At 40.2% G+C, this 19,345-nt stretch overlaps 1 protein-coding gene across 5 annotated transcripts in view; it reads right to left on the bottom strand.

Annotated features, from left to right (window-relative positions):
• The window catches only part of DCAF5 (DDB1 and CUL4 associated factor 5), a 105,111-nt gene that overhangs the window by 31,159 nt on the left and 54,607 nt on the right, over positions 1-19,345 (bottom strand). For 4 of the 5 annotated variants that reach the window (XM_021679735.1, XM_044917985.1, XM_021679736.1 and 1 more), the window contains exons 6-7: positions 18,274-18,487; positions 1,452-1,518 (exon numbers count right to left, since the gene is read on the bottom strand). In XM_021679735.1, the coding sequence (XP_021535410.1) occupies positions 1,452-1,518; positions 18,274-18,487 (281 nt within the window). Of the gene's footprint in view, positions 1-1,451; positions 1,519-17,699; positions 17,766-18,273; positions 18,488-19,345 lie in introns of those variants that run through there. The other variant, XM_044917987.1, reaches the window with a different exon arrangement.

The following is a 19,345-nucleotide window of genomic DNA, read 5'->3' as shown; positions in this document are numbered from 1 at the left end:
TTCTGCATGGGCGCCTGGGTGTTATGGAAAAAAAAAGAAACAAGGAAAACCTCAACTAAAAATAAAAATGTAAAAATGTGGGGGTAAAAAAAAAAAAAAAAAAAAAAAAAAAAAAGTCAGCCCACTGTGGGCCATACCTTAAACCAGTACAAAAATAAGCTGGGAGAGGAAAAAAATCTATACTATTGCTGATTCTTCCCTATTCTCTCTTTATACAAACGTGAAAAAGATTCCAGAGAACAGCCCCAGGAGAAGAAGGTTATCCACTTTCTATTTTAAAAATCAAATTGACTTAATAATTAAAAGCTTTTAAAGATCAGGTAAAAGATAAAATTAAGCCCAAGGATTAATTCTCAGATAATCAATCTATAAGATTAGGGGGTAGGAAACGTAATAGTCTAGAGCTAAAATACCACTTTTGTTCAGCTAGACCGCTGCTGTCCCATCTGGTTGGGCTTCACAGGTAAGCTGCTTCACTCATGCTTTCCAAATTCCAGAAGGGGAAAAAGGCCTTTTGAAAATTGTTTAGTAACCAGACCACAGAAATAGGATAGTTACATCAAAAGTGGGCTTCAACAAGTTTTGAAAGGCAGATGTTTGGTAACAAATATTGTTAATTCAGCAATAGGCAAGCCAACAACTTCCCTAAACATTGAGCACTAGACGAATTTTATGTAATACACTTGGCACAGTCCTCTATTACTTTCCTAATGGCCATTTTCCAGTTTGATGCCATGTATCACCTGGAGCAGATGGTATATTGAGCTGTCCTGAGAATAAAAAATAGACATTTTTCTACCAGTAGGAAGCAACCAGTGTGAGACTCAACTGAGCACGTGAAGACACTATTATCAAGAATGAAGAATGATCCATGCTGTTTGAAAGCTGATAGCCTAGATCCAAATTTATGGAAAGATGCAGGCATTTTTCAGAATATATCTAGAGATATGATGAACTATTTCTTCCTAATTTCTTTGATATCTGGGGTCAGCCAAACCCCAGGGAGTAAACTTGTCCATCAACAAAGTTTCCCTTTAGTTAACATCACCAGGGAGGCCAAAGGAAATGAAGAGACCCTAATAACTCTTTGTAGAAAAATAAACAAGAATCTGCAGATGGATAAAAAGGAAAAGCAAGATAAAAATATTCCAGGTGTGAAATAGGAGAGAGGAAAATGGGCATAATGGAGATCTATGAAGTCTAAAGAAAAGTTCTTAGGAGAAAGAAATCTGAGCATCACTGTGTCAGTAAGGGTCTGTATGAAGGTTATAGTGAAATCTGGCTTCTAATTTTTATGTTTAAATTTCCCTTGGTCACTTTTCTGATAAACTTACTACATTAAAAGAGAAATATCATCCTCTATTTCTACAAATCAGTCCTTTCAGGGTACAACATGCCAAAGGTCAACAGAGCCAACATTAGCAGTAGGTTCATACTAGGGATATACTCACCTGCTTCTGGATCTGCAGGAATTCTCCACATGTACAGGTTAAAGTCATCAGAGCCTGAAAGGATATACTGTTGGGATTAAAAAAAAAAAATACATATTTATTATTTATATCTTGATTGATAAAATATCTACATCTATCTACCTATCTATATAAAGATTTTTTAAAAAATAAACGAGACAAAAAAAAAATAAACGAGACAAATGGGCATATATTCATAAGGCACCATGCACAGCAAATACCCTCTTTAAAGTATTTGCCAATTAAAAGGTCCATTGGCTAAAATTCAGCAACAAAAACCAAACAACCTAATTAAAAAATGGGTAAAGGACTTGAATAGACATTTCTCCAAAGAAAATATATAAATGCCTAATAAGCACATGTAAAGATGCTCAGCATCACTAATCATTAGGAAAATGAAAATCAAAATCATGGGGTGCCTGGGTGGCTCAGTTGTTAAGCGTCTGCCTTTGGCTCGGGTCATGATCCCAGGGTCCTGGGATCGAGCCCTGCATCAGGCGCCCTGCTCTGCGGGAAGCCTGCTTCTCCCCCTCCCACTCTCCCTGCTTGTGTTCCCTCTCTCACTGTCTCTCTGTCAAATAAATAAAATCTTTAAAAAAAAAAAAATTCAAAATCACAACGAGATAGCATTTCACAGTCATTGGGATGGCTAATACCAAAAAAACAAAAACATAACAAAACAGAAAACAAGTGTTGGCAAGGATGTGGTGAAACTGAATCCCTGTGCATCGCTGGTGGGAATATATAATGGTGCAACCACTATGGAATACAGTATGGAGGTTCCTCAAAAAGTTAAACATAGAACTACCATATAACCCAGCAATTCCACTCGTAGGTATATGTCAAAGAACTGAAAGCAGGAACTTGAGCTATCTGTACACCAATGTTCATAAAAGAATGCTTACAATAGCCAAATGTGGATATAATCCAAATGTCCATCAATGGATGAATGGATAAATAAAAGGTGGCATATACATACAACAGACTATTATTCAGCCTTAAAAAGGAAATTCTGACCCTTGTTACAATATGGATGAATCCTGAATGTATTATGCTAAGTGAAATAAGCCAGATACAAAAAGACAAATACTATATGGTTCAACTTATATGAGGTGCCTAGGGTAGTCAAATTCATAGAGACAGAAGGCAGAATGGTACTTGCCAAGGACTAGGGGGAGGACTGGGGAGCTGCTGCTTAATGGGTATGGAGTTTCAGTTTAGGAGGATGAAAAAGTTCTGGAAATGGATGGTGGTGATGGTTATACAACAATCTGAATGCAGTTAATGCCACAGAACAGCACACTTAAAAATGATTATAATGGAAAGTTTTGTTATGTGTATGTATGTGTATATACATATATTTAAGATTTTTATTATTGAAGCATAGTTGACATACAATGCTACATTAGTTTCAGGTGTACAACATAATGATTTGACATTTCTACAAATTATTCAATGCTCACCACGGTAAGTGTAGTTACCATCTGTCACCATACACCATCACAGTATTATTGACTATTCCCTATGCTATACTTTGCCATCTCTGTGACTTATTTATAACTGGAAGTTTGTGCCTTTTAATCCCCTTCACCTATTTCACCCATCTCCCCAACACCCTTCCCTCTGGCAACCACCAATTTGTTCTCTCTATTTATAAGTCCGTATCTGGGTTTTGTTTGTTTTGGTATTTAGATTACACACATAAGTGAAATGATATGATATTTGTCTTTCTTTGACTTATTTCATTGAACATAATACCCTCTAGGTCCATCCACATTGTTGCAAATGGCAAGATCTCATTCTTTTTTATGGCTGACTCATATTCCATATATATATATATATATATATATATATCTATATACCACATCTTCTTAATCCATTCACCTCTTGATGCACACTTGGGTTGCTTCCATAGCTTGGCTACCTTAGTAAATAATGTTGCAAAAAACACAGGGGTGCACATATCTTTTCAGATTAGAATTTTCGTTTTCTTTGGGCAAATACCCAGTAGTGGAATTACTGGATCATATGGTAGTTCTATTTTTAATTTTTCCAGGAGCCTCCATACGGTCTCCACAGTGATTGCTATGTTATGTATATTTTATCTCAATTTTTCAAAAAAAACTTCTAATGCAGAACAAAAAATTAGGGGTTCCCCAGAGATCTTTTTTGCAAGTGTAAGCATCCTGAATGTCCCTGCTGTCAACGGACATCTTTGAACAGGAAGCCATCGCCAATCCAGCCATGAGTTAGCGCTAGGGGCATAAGCAATCCCCTTTTATGTGGCAGCTTCAAACTACTTGATCTCAAATAGAACACTGAGCCAGACTGATCTAATTAGGACTTATAAAAGCATTGCCTAACATTGTCTAACAGCAACAAGTCACCAACCCTGACAGCTCATTTATTTGCAAAGATTAACAAAAGTGTATTACTTTAAGTTGAAGTCAGCACTACTTCCTTTTGGTGTCATCTCCTTATTTCCCTAGAAAAAGGAAGGCCTATAGTTTTCTTCTTCTTCTTTTTTTTAAGAGAGACGAGGAAGGGAGGGGCAAAGGGAGAGAGAGAGAATCTTAAGTAGGCTGCACGCCCAGCGCGGAGCATAACGTGGGGCCCGATCTCACAACCCTGAGCTCATGACTTGAGCCGAAATCAGGAGCTGGACACTTAACTAACTGAGCCATCCAGACTACCAGGGCCTACAGTTTTCTAGAGAAAACTTTTTACTTAAAAATGTCACCATGAACAATTCCAAAAACTATTAAGTTCAACTTACACACAACCTCATGCCTAATATAAATACTTTACAATAATTAAAAATCAATTCACCAGTCTTCAAAATACTTGCAGGAACATGAGAGAGGAGGCAAAGAAAGACATATTTAAAGATAAAGAAAATGCTATCCACAGGGTTAGGTGATTTAGCCCAGGGCACAGTGGAAAAAGAAATGGGTCCAATTTTCTCATCTGCTTGCTCTCTGTTATTGTCTGAATGTTTGTATTCCCCACCAAATACACATGTTGAAATCCTAATGCCCAATGTGATGGTGTCAGGAGGTGGGGCCTTTGGGAGGTGATTAGGTCATAGGGTAGAGCCTTCATGAACAGAATTAGCACTCTTAACTAATAAGAGACCTAACAGAGGTCCCCAGGTGCCTTCCGCTCTGTGAGGACACAAAGAGAAGTCCACAGTCTGCAACCCGGAAGACGGCCTTCACCAGAACCCAACCATGCTGGTACCCTCATCTTGGACTTTCAGCTTCCAGAACTGTGAGAAAGAAATTATTGTAATTTATAAGACACCCAGTCTGTGCTATTTTGTTATAGTAGCCATAATAGACTAAGACACTCTCTGAAGCTCATTTAATTCTAAGATTCTATGCTTCCTCTGAAAAGGAATGGGGGAAATCAGATCAGAGCTAAAAGTCTCTAAGCTGCTGGCTCATGGTTACTTGACAAGTCACTACATAAATACGTTCAAGACAAGGAAACCCAAAGACTAATCCCACAAGACTTCAATTGAAAAGTTTCCTTAACAACATCAAAAAACAACTTGATTTTAAAAATGGGCAAAGGACTTGAATAGACATTTCTCCAAAGAAAAAAATATGTAATGGTCATACACAAATGGCCAATTAACACATGAAAAGATGCTCAACATCACTAATCATTAGGGAAATGCATATCAAAACTACAATAAGATACTATCTCACACTTATTAGGATGGCTTATATCAAAAAAACCCAGCAAGTAGTTCCTCAAAAAATTAAAAATAAAATTACCACACGATCCAGCAATTCCACTTCTAGGTAAATATGCAAAAGAACTGAAAAGAGGATCTGTAAGAGATTTTTGTACACCTGTTTATAGCAGCATTATCACACTAGCCAAGAGGTGGAAGCAACCCAAGTGTCTATCAACAGATGAATGTATAAAAAAAAATGTGATATATACATAAAATGGAACATTATTCAGCCTTTAAAAGGAAGGGAATTCTGACTTGTGCTACAACATGGATGAATCTTGAACATGCTAAGTGAAATAAGCCAATCACAAAAAGAAAAATACTGTATGATTCCACTTATGAGATATCTAGAGTAGTCACATTCATAGAGACAGAAAGTAGAATGGTAGTTGCCAAGGACTGGGGGGAGGGAGGAATGCGGAGCTGCTATTTAATGGGTATGGAGTTTCAGTTTGGGAAGATGAAAAACTTCTGGAGATGGATGGTGGAGATGGTTACATTATGATGTGAATATACTTAATACTACTAAAGTATACACCTTTTTAAAGTTTCCTTAAAACAAGAAGAAAAAAAGAAAAAGTGAATCCTCATTGCCCTGACTTTAGGATTCATCCAGTAGCTCCCTATAGTTTATGATACCTTCCTCATAGGAAGTTAGGAAGCTGGAATTCAGGAACCCAAGGGCTTTCCTCTACTAACCAAGCACTTATGTGCCAGGTACTCTGAGACTCACGAAGACATGTAAGGTAACACCTGGGGTCCCAAGGAGCTTAAGGTAGAAAATATACATGTAAGTACACAACTACTGTGCCAGGAAGTAGAAATCGCTAGGTGCCATTACGACAAATAAGATGCCTGGTGATTCACAAAGAGGCAAAGCAAGATGGAGTTGAGCACTGAGCTGACCTTGGGTAAAGACGTGGAAAAGGTGAAAGGAAGGGGCAAAGGGAAAGTAACAGGTGCTGTTTCAGCAGAAACAGGAAGCATGGCATAGCTCAGTCCTTGATACCCTGCTCATATCCCTCAAGCCTTACTGCTTCATATACTCGACCTCACTGCCAACTGCCAGTATCGAAACCAAAGCCTAGGAGACTGCAGGCTGCTCTGGTGAATGAACACTTCTTGGAAGCAGCACTCAGCCAATGACTGATGGAAGTTGGTGTATCAATATTCCAGCTTTCTTGTTCCCAGGTGGAATGAAGTGGGTGCTCAATACTCTCTCCTCTCAGGATCAAGCTCCAATTGCCCACAGTTGTTGCTGGCTCACCCTTCCTTTCCCTACTTACTCCCCTACTCCGCTAGTATTTCTTGCATTTCCAAATGAACCATGTGCACCTAAAACTTGAACCCAAAATAAGACACATGGAGAGACAGAACATAAGAGAACTATCCACTAATTATTTGTATATATAATATATACTTTATTACTCAACATCTCATTTCATGCTCTATGTTTAAAAGAGGCTATAAAACTTCATATAGAATTCCTGCTATCCTGCCTCCCCATACCTTTCACAAACGAAACAAACAAAAAATAAATATTACAAAAAAAGTGGAAAAAAAAAGTGAGACAGGCTTGGCTTATCAGAGGTTTACTATTTCATAGTGAAGGATCAGCGCTTTCCTATTTGCTCAGCTATTCAGCAGGGAAAGTCATGAAAAGGTAAAAGGGGACTCCCAGACAGAATGCTGACTCAGAAGACTGCCTTAGAAGGGAGAAAACTCCCACAGAGTAAAGGCCTTTGGAATTTAATATGACAGCTCCTAAAATATGTAGAAAATGCATATAATGTACAGGCGTCCCCTCAGGGATAAGGGCAATTCCTGACCCTCTCTTCCTCTTGGAACCATCACAAGGGAACAGCTTGGGATGATTTCCAAGGCGGGGGTCTTGACCCACTGCCGTCTAGTCAGACCGTTTAAGTGTTCACACACAATGGAATCACAAAACTGCCCTGGAATTCATTTATGGCATTTCATGGTTGTCTGCTGGGCCCCTTCCAGCATTAAAAGTTGGCTGCCTGGGATACTGCTGACTGTGGGAGACTGAAATAAAAATGATTTCATCCTTTATTCATTAAACAAATATTTATCCAATGTCTACTATGTGTTGGGCACTGTTCCAAGGAAAGAAATACAGAATTGATCAAAAAAAGATGCTGTCCCTGCCCTCATGAAGCTTCTTATATTTTACTGGGTGGGGAGAGAAAAAATTACATGCACAGGTAATGTGAGAGGACAATGGGTAGAGGGAAAAAAGTTAAGAATATATGTGTGTGTCTGAGGGTGATAAGTATTATAAAGAAAAATTAAATAAGAGATTAAGACATTTATAGGGTGCTGGGGGTTGGCTGTTTCTGTTTTACATAGACTGATCACACAAGGCCTCTCTGATAACACGGCATTTTGAGCAGAGCTCAAATGAGGGAACAAGTTGTATGAATATCTGGGAGAAGAGTCCTCCAGGAGAGGGGACAGAGTTCTGGGCTAATTTAAAATATAAGATAGCCAAAAGAGCTCCTTTGTCTTTTTTTTTTTTTTAAGCTTTGCAAAAACACAGATTATTTCAAGCAGGCTGAGTGCAGAGATACGTTTAACATCATCAGAGCAGTTGGAAATGTTTCCCTCTTCTAAGGGTGTATTGGAAGGGCCCATCTCCTCCTAGAGTCAGGTTGGAGCCTCCGACTGATGCCGTGCTAATAGATAGCGCTCAAGAGGACAATTGGGGCACTGCTAGTCTTGACTGGCCTTCTCACAGATATTTAAATATTTGCTGTGGGATGCAAGGAAAAATTAGCAAGAGAACAAAGACCAATCACTACCAAAAGAAACCCAAACTGCATAATTATATCCAAATCTAGAAACACGGTAATTATTTAAATTAACCAGAAAATTGAACTTCACCTCAAGTGGTAAAACTGAAGGTACAGGTTTCTCTTTCTTTTCCCTTTTATGTTGATATCTAATTTCAAATAATCTCTGCATATTTTTACCCAGGGAATCTGGTGTTGAATCTGAGGCTGACCTGGAGTAAAGACTTCTGGCCTAGATAACAGAATGGTTCAGCAGCAGATAACCCTTTAAAAATAAGTAAGCTATAGAAACGTAACAGAAAAAATGTTTGCCCCAAATTCCCACATTTAACATTTTTACTCCCTTTTATGATGGAGGACTTCACAAGCAAAATTCATATTTAAAACACTAGCATGAAAAAACTTAAAAGATTGCTGTTCAGTTCTAGAAAAGCCAAAACTAAACAAGGTGATATTAAGTTTATGGCCAAGTGTGACATGAATATAAAGAATTACCTTCTCTTAGGTCTTTTCTTTGACTTTATTCTAAACACTGTGGGGGGTAAATGACAAATTAAAAACTCACTTCGTAAGAATTTTTTATCTTATATCCTGAGATGAATAGGGCAGGGCTCCAAAGAAGGAGAAAAATATTTTAGATAGTCTATTATCTAGGCAATTAAAGCCCCATTTCCCAAAATGCTCTAGATTGTGGGGGGGAGGGGGGAGTGGGAGACCCACAGTCTAGTTCAGATCAGAGAGTAGGAGATGTACTTAATTTTAATTTGGCTTTGTGAGTAAGATGGGTGACACCATTGCAAAAAGTTGTGTGGATTCTTATCATCCATAGTCCTTCACAGCTGGCCACAAAGGTTAAAGGCTGGCCACACTCTGACCCATCGCACTGTTCATTCATTCTATAGTTACTCATCTCGATGCAGCCTAGTTGTTCTAAGCAGAGTTAACCTGAGGCCAGTGCATTTTATCTAATCCACTGTCAGTATGGAATATTAACTTGGTCAAGCAGAGAGACTCAACAGCTGTTCTTCTCAATAGGTTTTAAGAAGGAACCACCCCATCAACACAAAAAAAGATGACCGCATTAGCACTCTGTCACTGTCTCATCTGCCCACATATCCTTGTCAATCCATTAACCGTTATAGAAAACAGCCATTCACCTAACACTTCCTACTCTCTGGTAGGCTGCTGCAGCGCCCAGCATCCCCTCCAGGAACTCCTGCCCCTTTCATCTCTCAGCATTCTCCAATTACACAAGCTCTGAGAAAGACCTTTTTCTATTTGCAAAGGCATTTTGTTAGCTGAATACCCAGAGAAGTCCATGCCTCTAAATATAAAGACCACCTTTATAAAGTCACCCAAGTCACAAGAAATTTTTAATAACCTGAAGGTTCAAAGAGGGATCTAAGCATGGCCTGGCCTGCCACAGCAAAACTGCCTACTATTTAGAAGCCGCTTAGAAGAAAATAGAAGAAAAAAACAAGCAAAAAAAAAACCAAACCCAAATTTATTAGCCATCTTCTAGCAAAGCAATTATTTTTCTTTCCCCAATACCTTTATTTAAACGTGTTACAGATAACCCTACCAACAATACTCTAAGGCCTCACCGGGCTTAGAAACATAAACAGAAACTGCCCCCTTCTTCCCACCCAAAATCCACATTAAAAAGAGGAAAATGTTCTAGACAGCAGGAGGGATAGGCCATCACCTGATATGCTTCAAGAATAATCCATTAATGTCTTAACATGCCTTTTGCTAACAGAGAAATCTCTTTCTGCTCCATTTCTAAGTGTATGTATATGTATGTGTGAGTGTATGCCTGTGTGTTTGCACAGCATGTGATATTCCCAAACATTTGTTGATAAAGAAGGGAACATATCAATCAGTTACTATTCATTGAGTACAGATCAACTTGCAGTTTTCTCCAAGGCTCCTTCCATAGTAATTGATTAATTAGTTTCTAGTAAATGGCATGCCTGTCTAATTAACTGTATTGACTAGGACAGAAAAACCAGATGGCTCTTCTAGCCTAGATTAGTAACAGCAGAGAGACTGCTATTTAGATCTTACTTCTTCCTGACCTTTTGTCAGAAAGGGGGGAAAAAATGTGATTGAACAATTTCGTGATGTGCTCTTTCAAAGACGATTTCCAGAAAAAGGCTTGCAACTGGTATATAACATTCATATCATTTACACCCAGTACCTGCCACAAATGCCATCCAAAGCAATCAGGGCAATTTTGCTTTGGAAATGGCCAAAGCCATAGGTTCATTTTATCTTATTTGTGGTAGGAGAAATAGAATTCCCTTGGCTCCCAACAAAAAAAAAGCAAATATGCATACCCATAAGACTACCACTATTTTTCGCTCATGTGAAGTTATATGACTCTTGCTTCTTTGGACCACTTGCCATTTCAGCTCCATTAGGCTCCTGGAATTCTTTGGTTTATTAAAATAACCAAGTAGGAAAAATTCTATTAATAAAGAAACATTCCGTAAAGACAGCCAGTAATAGTCAAATAATCAGTAGTAATGTAATGTAAAAATGCTCTAAATCTCCAACAGCTGCTTGTAACAAAGTAGCCCGCATTACTTAAAGATAACTTTTATTTGGCAAAACTCTTTTGGAAAGCTGGGCAAGATGCCGGCAATCAACCCAATGGCCTTCAGCACTGATCTCTCCTCTGTGGGCCTCAGCTGCTGTATGTGGGGCCTGCGCAGTGGAGAGAGGGCATCACTCATTTCAGTCTGCATATGAGTATTTATACTCTTCATTCAAGCAGGGGTCTCCAACCACTCAGAGGAAGAAACATTACTTTCCTTTTGCTCCAAAGTTTGAAGACACCCAAAAAAGAGGCAAATCTCTAAGGAAGATAGGGCAGGTAGAGCAGGAAAGGTTATACTTTGTTCCCTTCATGAATATCTACCGGCAATTTCCTAGTAGAGTCCAGCCTCCGAGCCAGGAACTATACATTAAAGGAAAAGTGTCATGTTGTGTCACCAGATCACATCAATTCCTTTTGTTCCTAAGAAGAAATCAGCTCACCTGTGTTCCTTCTCAGCTAAACACTTATAAACCAGACCATATGTAGCAGGCCTGCTATACTCCAGAACCTTTTAAGCTTTCTAAGCTCTAAAACTGCATCAGTAAATGGACTAAAAGATCTAATCCATGGGTAAAATCTTTTTTTTTTTTTAAGATTTTATTTATTTATTTATTTGAGAGAGAGAGAGAGAGAAACAGCATGAGAGGGGAGAGGGTCAGAGGGAGAAGCAGGCTCCCCGCTGAGCTGGGTGCCTGACGCGGGACTCGATCCCAGGACTCCAGGATCATGACCTGAGCCGAAGGCAGTCGCTTAACCAACTGAGCCACCCAGGTGCCCTCCATGGGTAAAATCTTAATTCAGGATTGCTAACACCCGAAACCTCTAGGCTTCAGGAATTCCACAAACTCTTTAATTTTATATGCAAAATGATGTGCATATGTACATTTTCCTGAAATAAGTGTTCATAGCTTTTAGATTTTCAAAAAGGTTCAGGATTCAAAAAGAGTTAAACATGGTTGATTTAATAAGTTATTTTCATGCTACCTTCTCTCTATAAAATAAAAGCCTCTAAATAATTCACCTAAATAATATATACAACAAGGAATTCCTCTTCCTCATTAGCCCAGGGAAGATGCTACCAGCACTTGCTCTGTAGAACCCAGGCGGCGGCACGTCTATGAGGAAGAGAAGAGAGCACGATCACAAGCTAGAGACTTAGTCTAGTCCTCCTTCTGTGACCGAAGACATCTGCAGTTTCAAACACTATAGGCCTCAGCTTTGCATTGGGGTGAAATCTGTCACTGGGAGGATTCAACATGAAATGAAAGTGCTTCAGAAGCTAAAGGGCTAAAAATATACAAGACAGAAAAGAAAGATGAGGAGAAGAAAATATTAGCCTCAAGTCACAAAGCAAGTCAAAGGATGGACCCCAAGAGTGTGTCTTTATTTCAGATAGAGGAGAACATATGGCATGCCATGCCCTCAGGGAGCTGAAGCTGGACTACATGGAGTTATAAAAAGAGCAAAGTTACAACTTCGCGTGCTTCACTGGCCCGGAGCACCCTTACTGGTGAATGCCGGCACCTCTGCCATACCCATATAACGTCAGCACAGAAAGGCTGAGTGATGATGTAATGTCTGGGGCCAGGCCACGTATTCAAGGCCATTTTGTTGGACTCACAGGGAACAAGTCAGCTCTCCTCTCCAGGGGATAAGTTAGAATGATTTCATTCTCATGATTTTGGGGGCCCTGCCATCTACCAAGTTTAAAAGAAAGACCTGTGTAAGTCATCCCAGTACTCAGACACTCCAATGCTCAGCCCTTTCGAAAAAACGTTATCACACTTTCCCTTTCCTTCCCCATCCCATTTTCAGCAAGAGGTAGGAACTTACAAGGCCAGGCTTTAGGTAAGACCAAAGCAAAAGAAGATTTAAAAATTACCACACCAAGGACGCCTGGGTGGCTCAGTGGGTTAAGCATCTGCCTTCGGCTCAGGTCATGATCCCGGGGTCCTGGGATTGAGCCTGCTTCTTCCTCTGCCTGTGTGCTCGCTCTCATGCGTGCGCTCTCTCTCTCTGACAAATAAATAAATAAAATCTAAAAAAAAAAAAAAATTACCACACTGTCCATTTCCAGGCTACATATACCTGTTAGCCTGACTTACTTCCCAGAAGCCTGAGCTCTGCTGGACTGTCACAATCTAGGGCAAGACCCATTTAAGGAATTGTGAGAGAAAGGGAACAAAAGCTGAGTGCTGCCTTCCAAGTGTGTGCCAGAAGAGCTAGGAGGTGGAAAATTGGCCTTCTTTTTTAACCCTGTTAAGAGACTGGCTCACTGAGTATGCAGAGGGGAGTGTGAAGCTTGGGAGACAGAATGTATCCAGTCAGGCTTCAGGGAGAAAAGGAAACAAAAAAATCCAAGTATGATGGTGATAGCAAGGAGGAGAGCCCTTGGATTCAGGCAGCCTCCAGAGGAAGGGGTGCTATTTTACTGCAAGTTTTTTTTTTTTTTTTTAAGATTTTATTTATTTCAGAGAGAGAAAGCACAAGCGGAGGAGACAGGCGAAGGGAGAAGGAGAAGCAGACTCCCCACTGAGCAGGGAGCCCGATGTGGGGCTCGATCCCAGGACCCCAAGATCATGACCTGAGCTGAAGGCAGACGCTTAACTGACTGAGGCACCCAGGTGCCCCAACTGCAAGATTCCTCACCATACTTTAAGACTAGAAGGTGGGCTGGTTTAAAAAAAAAAAAGTTCAAGGGTGTATTTGGCCTAATTGTTTCTGTTTCTATTCAGCCAATCTGATGTCACTTATGCCACTTTATCTGATGACAGAAGTTATTAAACTTGAATAATAAAAAGATTATACTAGAAATAAACAAACTATGTATTTTTGGCCAAAAGTAGGGAAGAGAGATTGTATATAGGGCTTTCAATGAAAATCTTGGGACCCCTGGCTGGCTCAGTCCGAAGAATGTGCGACTCTTGATCTCAGGGTCAGGAGTTCGAACCCCACATTGGGTGTAGAGATTACTTTAAATAAATTAAAAAAAAAAAAAAGAAAGAAAAAAAGAAAATTTCAAAGAGGTTATTATCTAGCAGTCATGTGTTCTTTTTTTTTTTTTTTTAAAGATTTTATTTATTTGAGAGAGACAGAGAGAGACTGAGCATGAGCAGGGGGGGAGGGCAGAGGGAGAGGGAAAAGCAGACTCCCCACTGAGCACAGAGTGGCAGTCATGTGTCTACCACAGCCTCTGGCACACAGTAGATGTTCAGTAAGTATCTGCTTTCTTATTTTAAAAGACGGGGGGAGAGGAAGGCATAAGTAAGGGTCCAGTAGGAGACAGGAAAAAGAAACTTGTCTCCACTCACCTATGAATTAGTGACAGACCAAGAAACTAAATATGAGAGAAAAATATCCTGCTGAAGCACGGAGGTTTCAAACTGGTGGCTCTTAATGCAGAATAGGTATGATGTACAGATTTATTTTATCCATACAATAAGGTATTAATTTGTCATGATATTTAAAAAAAAATCAGGAGATTTTACACGAAAATCTTGATTTCTGGCTTCACTTGAAAAAATCCAGAGACCCTCATGGCAACAATGGGCTGAAGCTGAGCCAAAGCTTTATTTAGATGTGACTCATTTATATTTAGATGGGGTGGGATCTCTATAGTTGGCCACAGTCACCACCACCCCCACTGATGATTTCTAACACAGTTCACTCATTTTTGCTGCTTGCCTTGCTTCTCCTGGCATCAAGATGTAGAGTGAGAAGGGCTGTAATGTGACTCTTGATCTTGGGGTTGTGAGTTTGAGCCCCCCCCCACCCCGTTGGGTATAGAGATTACTTAAAAATAAAATCTTAAAGGGCGCCTGGGTGGCTCAGCCGTTAAGCGTCTGCCTTCGGCTCAGGTCATGGTTTCAGGATCCTGGGATCGAGCCCCACATCAGGCTCTCTGCTCCGCAGGAAGCCTGCTTCTCCCTCTCCCACTCTCCCTGCTTGTGTTGCCTCTCTCGCTGTGTCTTTCTCTGTCAAATAAATAAATAAAAATTAAAAAAAAAAAAAGATAATGCCTCCCCCCTTTCTTCTTCTTTAAAAAAAAAAAATCTTAAAAAGACAAAGAAAAGGCTCTACTGAGATCTCAAAAATCTGGGTTCCAGTCCTGGCTCAGCTACAAACATGTATATGTCTTGACTTACGTCCCCAACGTCTCTGAGCCTCAGTTTTCTCATCTATAAAAGGAGGGTTATCCAAAATGATCTCTAATAGCTCTATAATTAGAATTCATCTACAATGGTGGCGCTGAGCATATGGAAGACACAAAGTAGGCTCAGCCTATTGCACACTCTATTCCCTGAGTCCAATTTCTTGAAATGTTAATTTCATTTGGAGGCTAAAGAAGTACCTAGTGAACCTAGGATAGTCTAAAAGGAAGTATAGGTTCTCTGGCACAGCATCTGGTCCATTTGTGTGGAAAGACTATCTCACTGTAATTAAAAGCCAGAAGACTGTCTCAGATAGATAGATCACTTAGTGTCTTTCTTGACCATGTTCATTCCTATTATGGAAATTCTCAGATTCCTCCCTGGGATGGTTATCCAGCCCATGACTAAATGAAGAGTTCCAGAGCACAGAGCCTCCAGCTGTGGGTGTTCTCAAAGTATACAAGAACAAGAGCAAATATAAAGACCAGTATAAGGAAAGAGTAGGCTTTGGAATTTGAAAGCAGCAAAAAAGATCCTGCCTGGACTAGTCAAAGACTATACATGTCAGTCCTGCAGATCATACTGTAACCGTGGCACCTGCTGCTTTAGCTCTGAGTGTGGAAAGAGCCGGTAAGTCACCTCTTAGAGACATGTTCTAGCAATGAGACAGTAAGTTTAGCCTCCTGTACAGCACTTACAAAGTATAAGCTCAGTAGGTTATTCTCACTAAAAATCTATTACTTAATTCATCCTCATAAAGTCTCTGGAAGTTGAGCAGGAGAAAACGGTACTTATCAATTCTGATTTATAGTTAGAGAAGCCTTAGGCCTAAAAAACTAAAAACCACACATTGACCAAAGTATTCAAGATTTGCTTCAACAAATATTTATTGCGCTCTCACTGTGTGCCAGGTATTAGAGACAAGGCAATGATGAATTCGCCACACTTCATTTCTTATTCCCTAAGGAGTGAACAAAATAGCCTAACATAAATCTCTGTACTTCCTATTCCCTAGGTTATATACTTCTGATAATCTCTATGGGGACTATGAAAAGACTTGAAAGACTTTACCTCTGAAATGGATCCAAAGTTAGATTCAATGACTTTGCATCCTCCTTCACAGAAAACCAAAAAAACAATCTAGTTTGTCAGAGAGGATACAGTACCCATAGACTTTTCCCATTGGATAAAAAATCACACATAAGGGGTGCCTGGCTGGTTCAGTTGGAAGAGCATATGACTCTTGATCTCAGCAGGGCCATGAGTTCAAGCCCCATGTTGCGTGTAAAGATTACTTAAATATTTTTTTTAAAAACACACATAATAAATTAGTCAAATCTGAATAGAAAAAAATGAAAAGCTATTCAATGGTTTTATCACTATATATAACCTTAAAGACAAAAACAACTACATCTTGGCAATGTACATAACCAGGACAATCACAAAATACCTACTCAGGTTCTGCCTGTGGCAATACCTGTCCCAGTGTATCTGGGCAAAATGGGTATTATAATCCAGGTCAGAGGTTCTCAGTCAGGGGCAATTTTCCCCCAGGGGACATTTGGCAATGTCTAGAGACATTTTTGGTTGTCTGGGGGATGACAGGGGAGACATCACTGGCATCTAGTGGGGACAGGCCAAGGATGCTACTATCTTGAAATGCATAAGAGAACCCCACAAAACAAAGAATTATTCAACCAAAATGTCGATAGTACAGAGGTTAAGAAACCATGGTCTGGGTGTTCTACACATTGGCTAGAGGCCTGTATTCTGGGTCTTTTAAGGGCTCCATGCAGACAGGTTCTGGCTGATAATATAGGAACTGAAAGAAAATTAACATCTATTCTCCTTTACATCTTTCATTGTTCCCTCAGCCCCTGTGTTTCTGGTGATAAAGCCTAATAAACCATTACATTTAGCGCCTGTTTTTTATTGGTCATTGAAATAAGAATCACATGCATAAGACAGTGACAGAAGATAGAAAAATTAACTTAAAAGCAAGGAAGAAAGGCAAGAAGGAAGAAACGAAGGGGGAAAGGGAGGGAGAGGCTTGGTTGTCATTTCTACATCTAAGTGAAACTAAATCAACCAATCTAAAGAGTAGACAATGATCTGTTCTGTTGTGAGTCTGATCATATCTAGAAACAGCTTCTTCCCACCCAAGAAACAAATAGCCTGTAAAAACTAAGTAGTTTCAGGCATTATGGCTTCTTCAAGGAGACATCGCTTATATAACTGAGGCCACCTAGTGGTTTCCAGTGTGGATCACAGCTAAGTAGGCCCTAGGAATCTGCCTTCAACATAAATTCTGAATTTAGATACATATTCTCTATTTACAAAAGGGACATCCCTAGTCTAGACAACTTAAAAGATATTTTCAGTTTCTTTAACATTTAACTCAATTCAACAAGCATTTATTGTGCTCCTACTGCATATACTAGTCTTTAAGCTCTGATATTGGGGAGCATGTAGCAATTCCAGTCTAGGAAGAAAAACCCTAGGTTCTGCCTTCAAAGAGCAGGGTCTTCACAGGTTCCCCAAGAACTGTTTCTTTTATGTCCCTTGCCCACAAATAACTCTAAAGAGGTGAGTACAGCATGTGAGAATTATGTTAAAGATGATGATGAGCCCAAAGAGAACACTAAGCATTAGCAAGAGACTAAGGTCTCTCTTTTTCCAATCTAGATGTGAAATAGCCGAATATTTGTTCTGTTTGAGAAGGGAAAAAAAAAACACCTATGTGTTTATTTCATCAATGCTTGTTTATATTCATCTTTACTCAGCTTGATTACCGAGACCAGTCTAACTGGTCCACTCACTGACACCCACACACCCACTTCAGAACTTCTATGGCCAAGACAGGTGCAAGAATGCCAAGCATGTTTTTTAAACTGCCAGCTCTAAGTCAACATCAGTATCTCAATTCCCAGTGAGACTGTGAAAAGACTGGAAACACAGCTTGGGTTCTCCTTCCCAGTTGTGATGCTGGCAATAAAAAGTAAAAGAGTCAGCATCTGGCTTCCTCTCAAACAAGGCTGCTCAGCCCATCTCATCCAAGAAAAAGGTGCCATCCCAAGGGGCCATTCGGGATATATGTCTCTCGGATGGTACTTAGGGTGTTTCATTCATCATTGTGTTTTATTGATAAACACACACACAAAGTCTCTTTTTTTTGGCAGGCTAATATTCCATGGACTCCCTCCTTTCTTTTGAAATGACACATTCTTAGAACCTTAAAGTCTGTTCACAAACCTGGCAAAGCTAGGCTGCTCAGAACTATACTGTGGCCAGCCTTGGTTCATGGTGTGTGCCTTATATTACTCAATGGAAACTCTGATGAAGAGACTCAATATTATGCTAGAATGTCCAGAGACACTGTGTGCCTCAATTGTTTCTACCTGACACGATGCTAAGGAGAAATAAAGACCAGCACAGAAGGAGCAATCTGAGAGGAAAGCACGAATGTGGGATGCAGGAGACAGAGGGCACCTACCTGGTCACGATCCCCTGCAAAGCAGCAACTTTTCATGGTGCAAGAGTTGAAGTAACCCTGATTGTCAAACTGGAACACAGGCAGGCGGGAGTGGATGTCATAGAGCACAGGGGGCAGGCGACGCCTCAGGGCCAGGAGCTGGGTGCCGTTGCTGTTGAATCGCACGCTCATGGCACTCTGCAGGGACAGATTGCCACCATAGCGCAGGAGAGAACTGGAAGGCAGGAAGCACAGGGATTGGGCATGAGGCAGGCTGGACAAGAGTCTGCAAAATGACCACATTTACTTCTTCCCAAAATGTGTCCAGAATCTCCTGTCAGGCTTCTACATCTGAAAGGTATTTCAGAAGGTAACAATGGGATAAGAATGGCTCCTTGATTTCATTAGAGTAAGTTATCTAACCTATCAGTTCCTCTTTTCAATCTCCAAAAGGTGAATTACCAGTAAACTTACAGGAAATAGAGAACAAAAGCATCATGGAAGAAAAGACGTATTAAAATGATTAGTTTTTATTTCATTTGCCTGAGCCAACTACATAATCAAGTAGCTACTCACACTCACCAAGTCCCTGCGAGGTGAGTCGTGTCCACTCTAACTGGCTAATCATGGATGACATTTAAGGGACATATTTATCCTTGTATTAGAGATACAAAGCACCTTAGCAAGAAAAGCAGATACTTTACTGTTTATTCTGGGTCTATTTTATTTTTTTATTTTATTTATTTGAGAGAGAGAAAGAGAGAGACAGAGCACGAGAGCGGGGAGGGTCAGAGGGAGAAGGAGACTCCCTGCCGGGCAGGGAGCCCCCGATGCTCGATCCCAGGACTCCAGAATCATGACCTGAGCCGAAGGCAGCCGCTTAACCAACTGAGCCACCCAGGAGCCCCGGTATTTTTTTTTTTTTTTTAACAATAATCATTTTATTACTGGGGTGCCTGGGTGGCTCAGTTGGTTAAGCACCTGACTTCAGCTCAGGCCATGATCCCAGGGTCCTGGGATTGGGCCCCTTGTCGGGCTCCCTGCTCAGCGGGAAGCCTGCTTCTCCCTCTGCCCCTCCCCCAACTCATGCTCC

Source organism: Neomonachus schauinslandi, chromosome 9 (assembly GCF_002201575.2).
Source record: "Neomonachus schauinslandi chromosome 9, ASM220157v2, whole genome shotgun sequence".
NCBI classification, from domain to species: Eukaryota; Metazoa; Chordata; class Mammalia; order Carnivora; family Phocidae; genus Neomonachus; species Neomonachus schauinslandi.
Note: the sequence above shows the minus strand (reverse complement) of the source record. Positions and strands in the feature narration are given on the sequence as shown.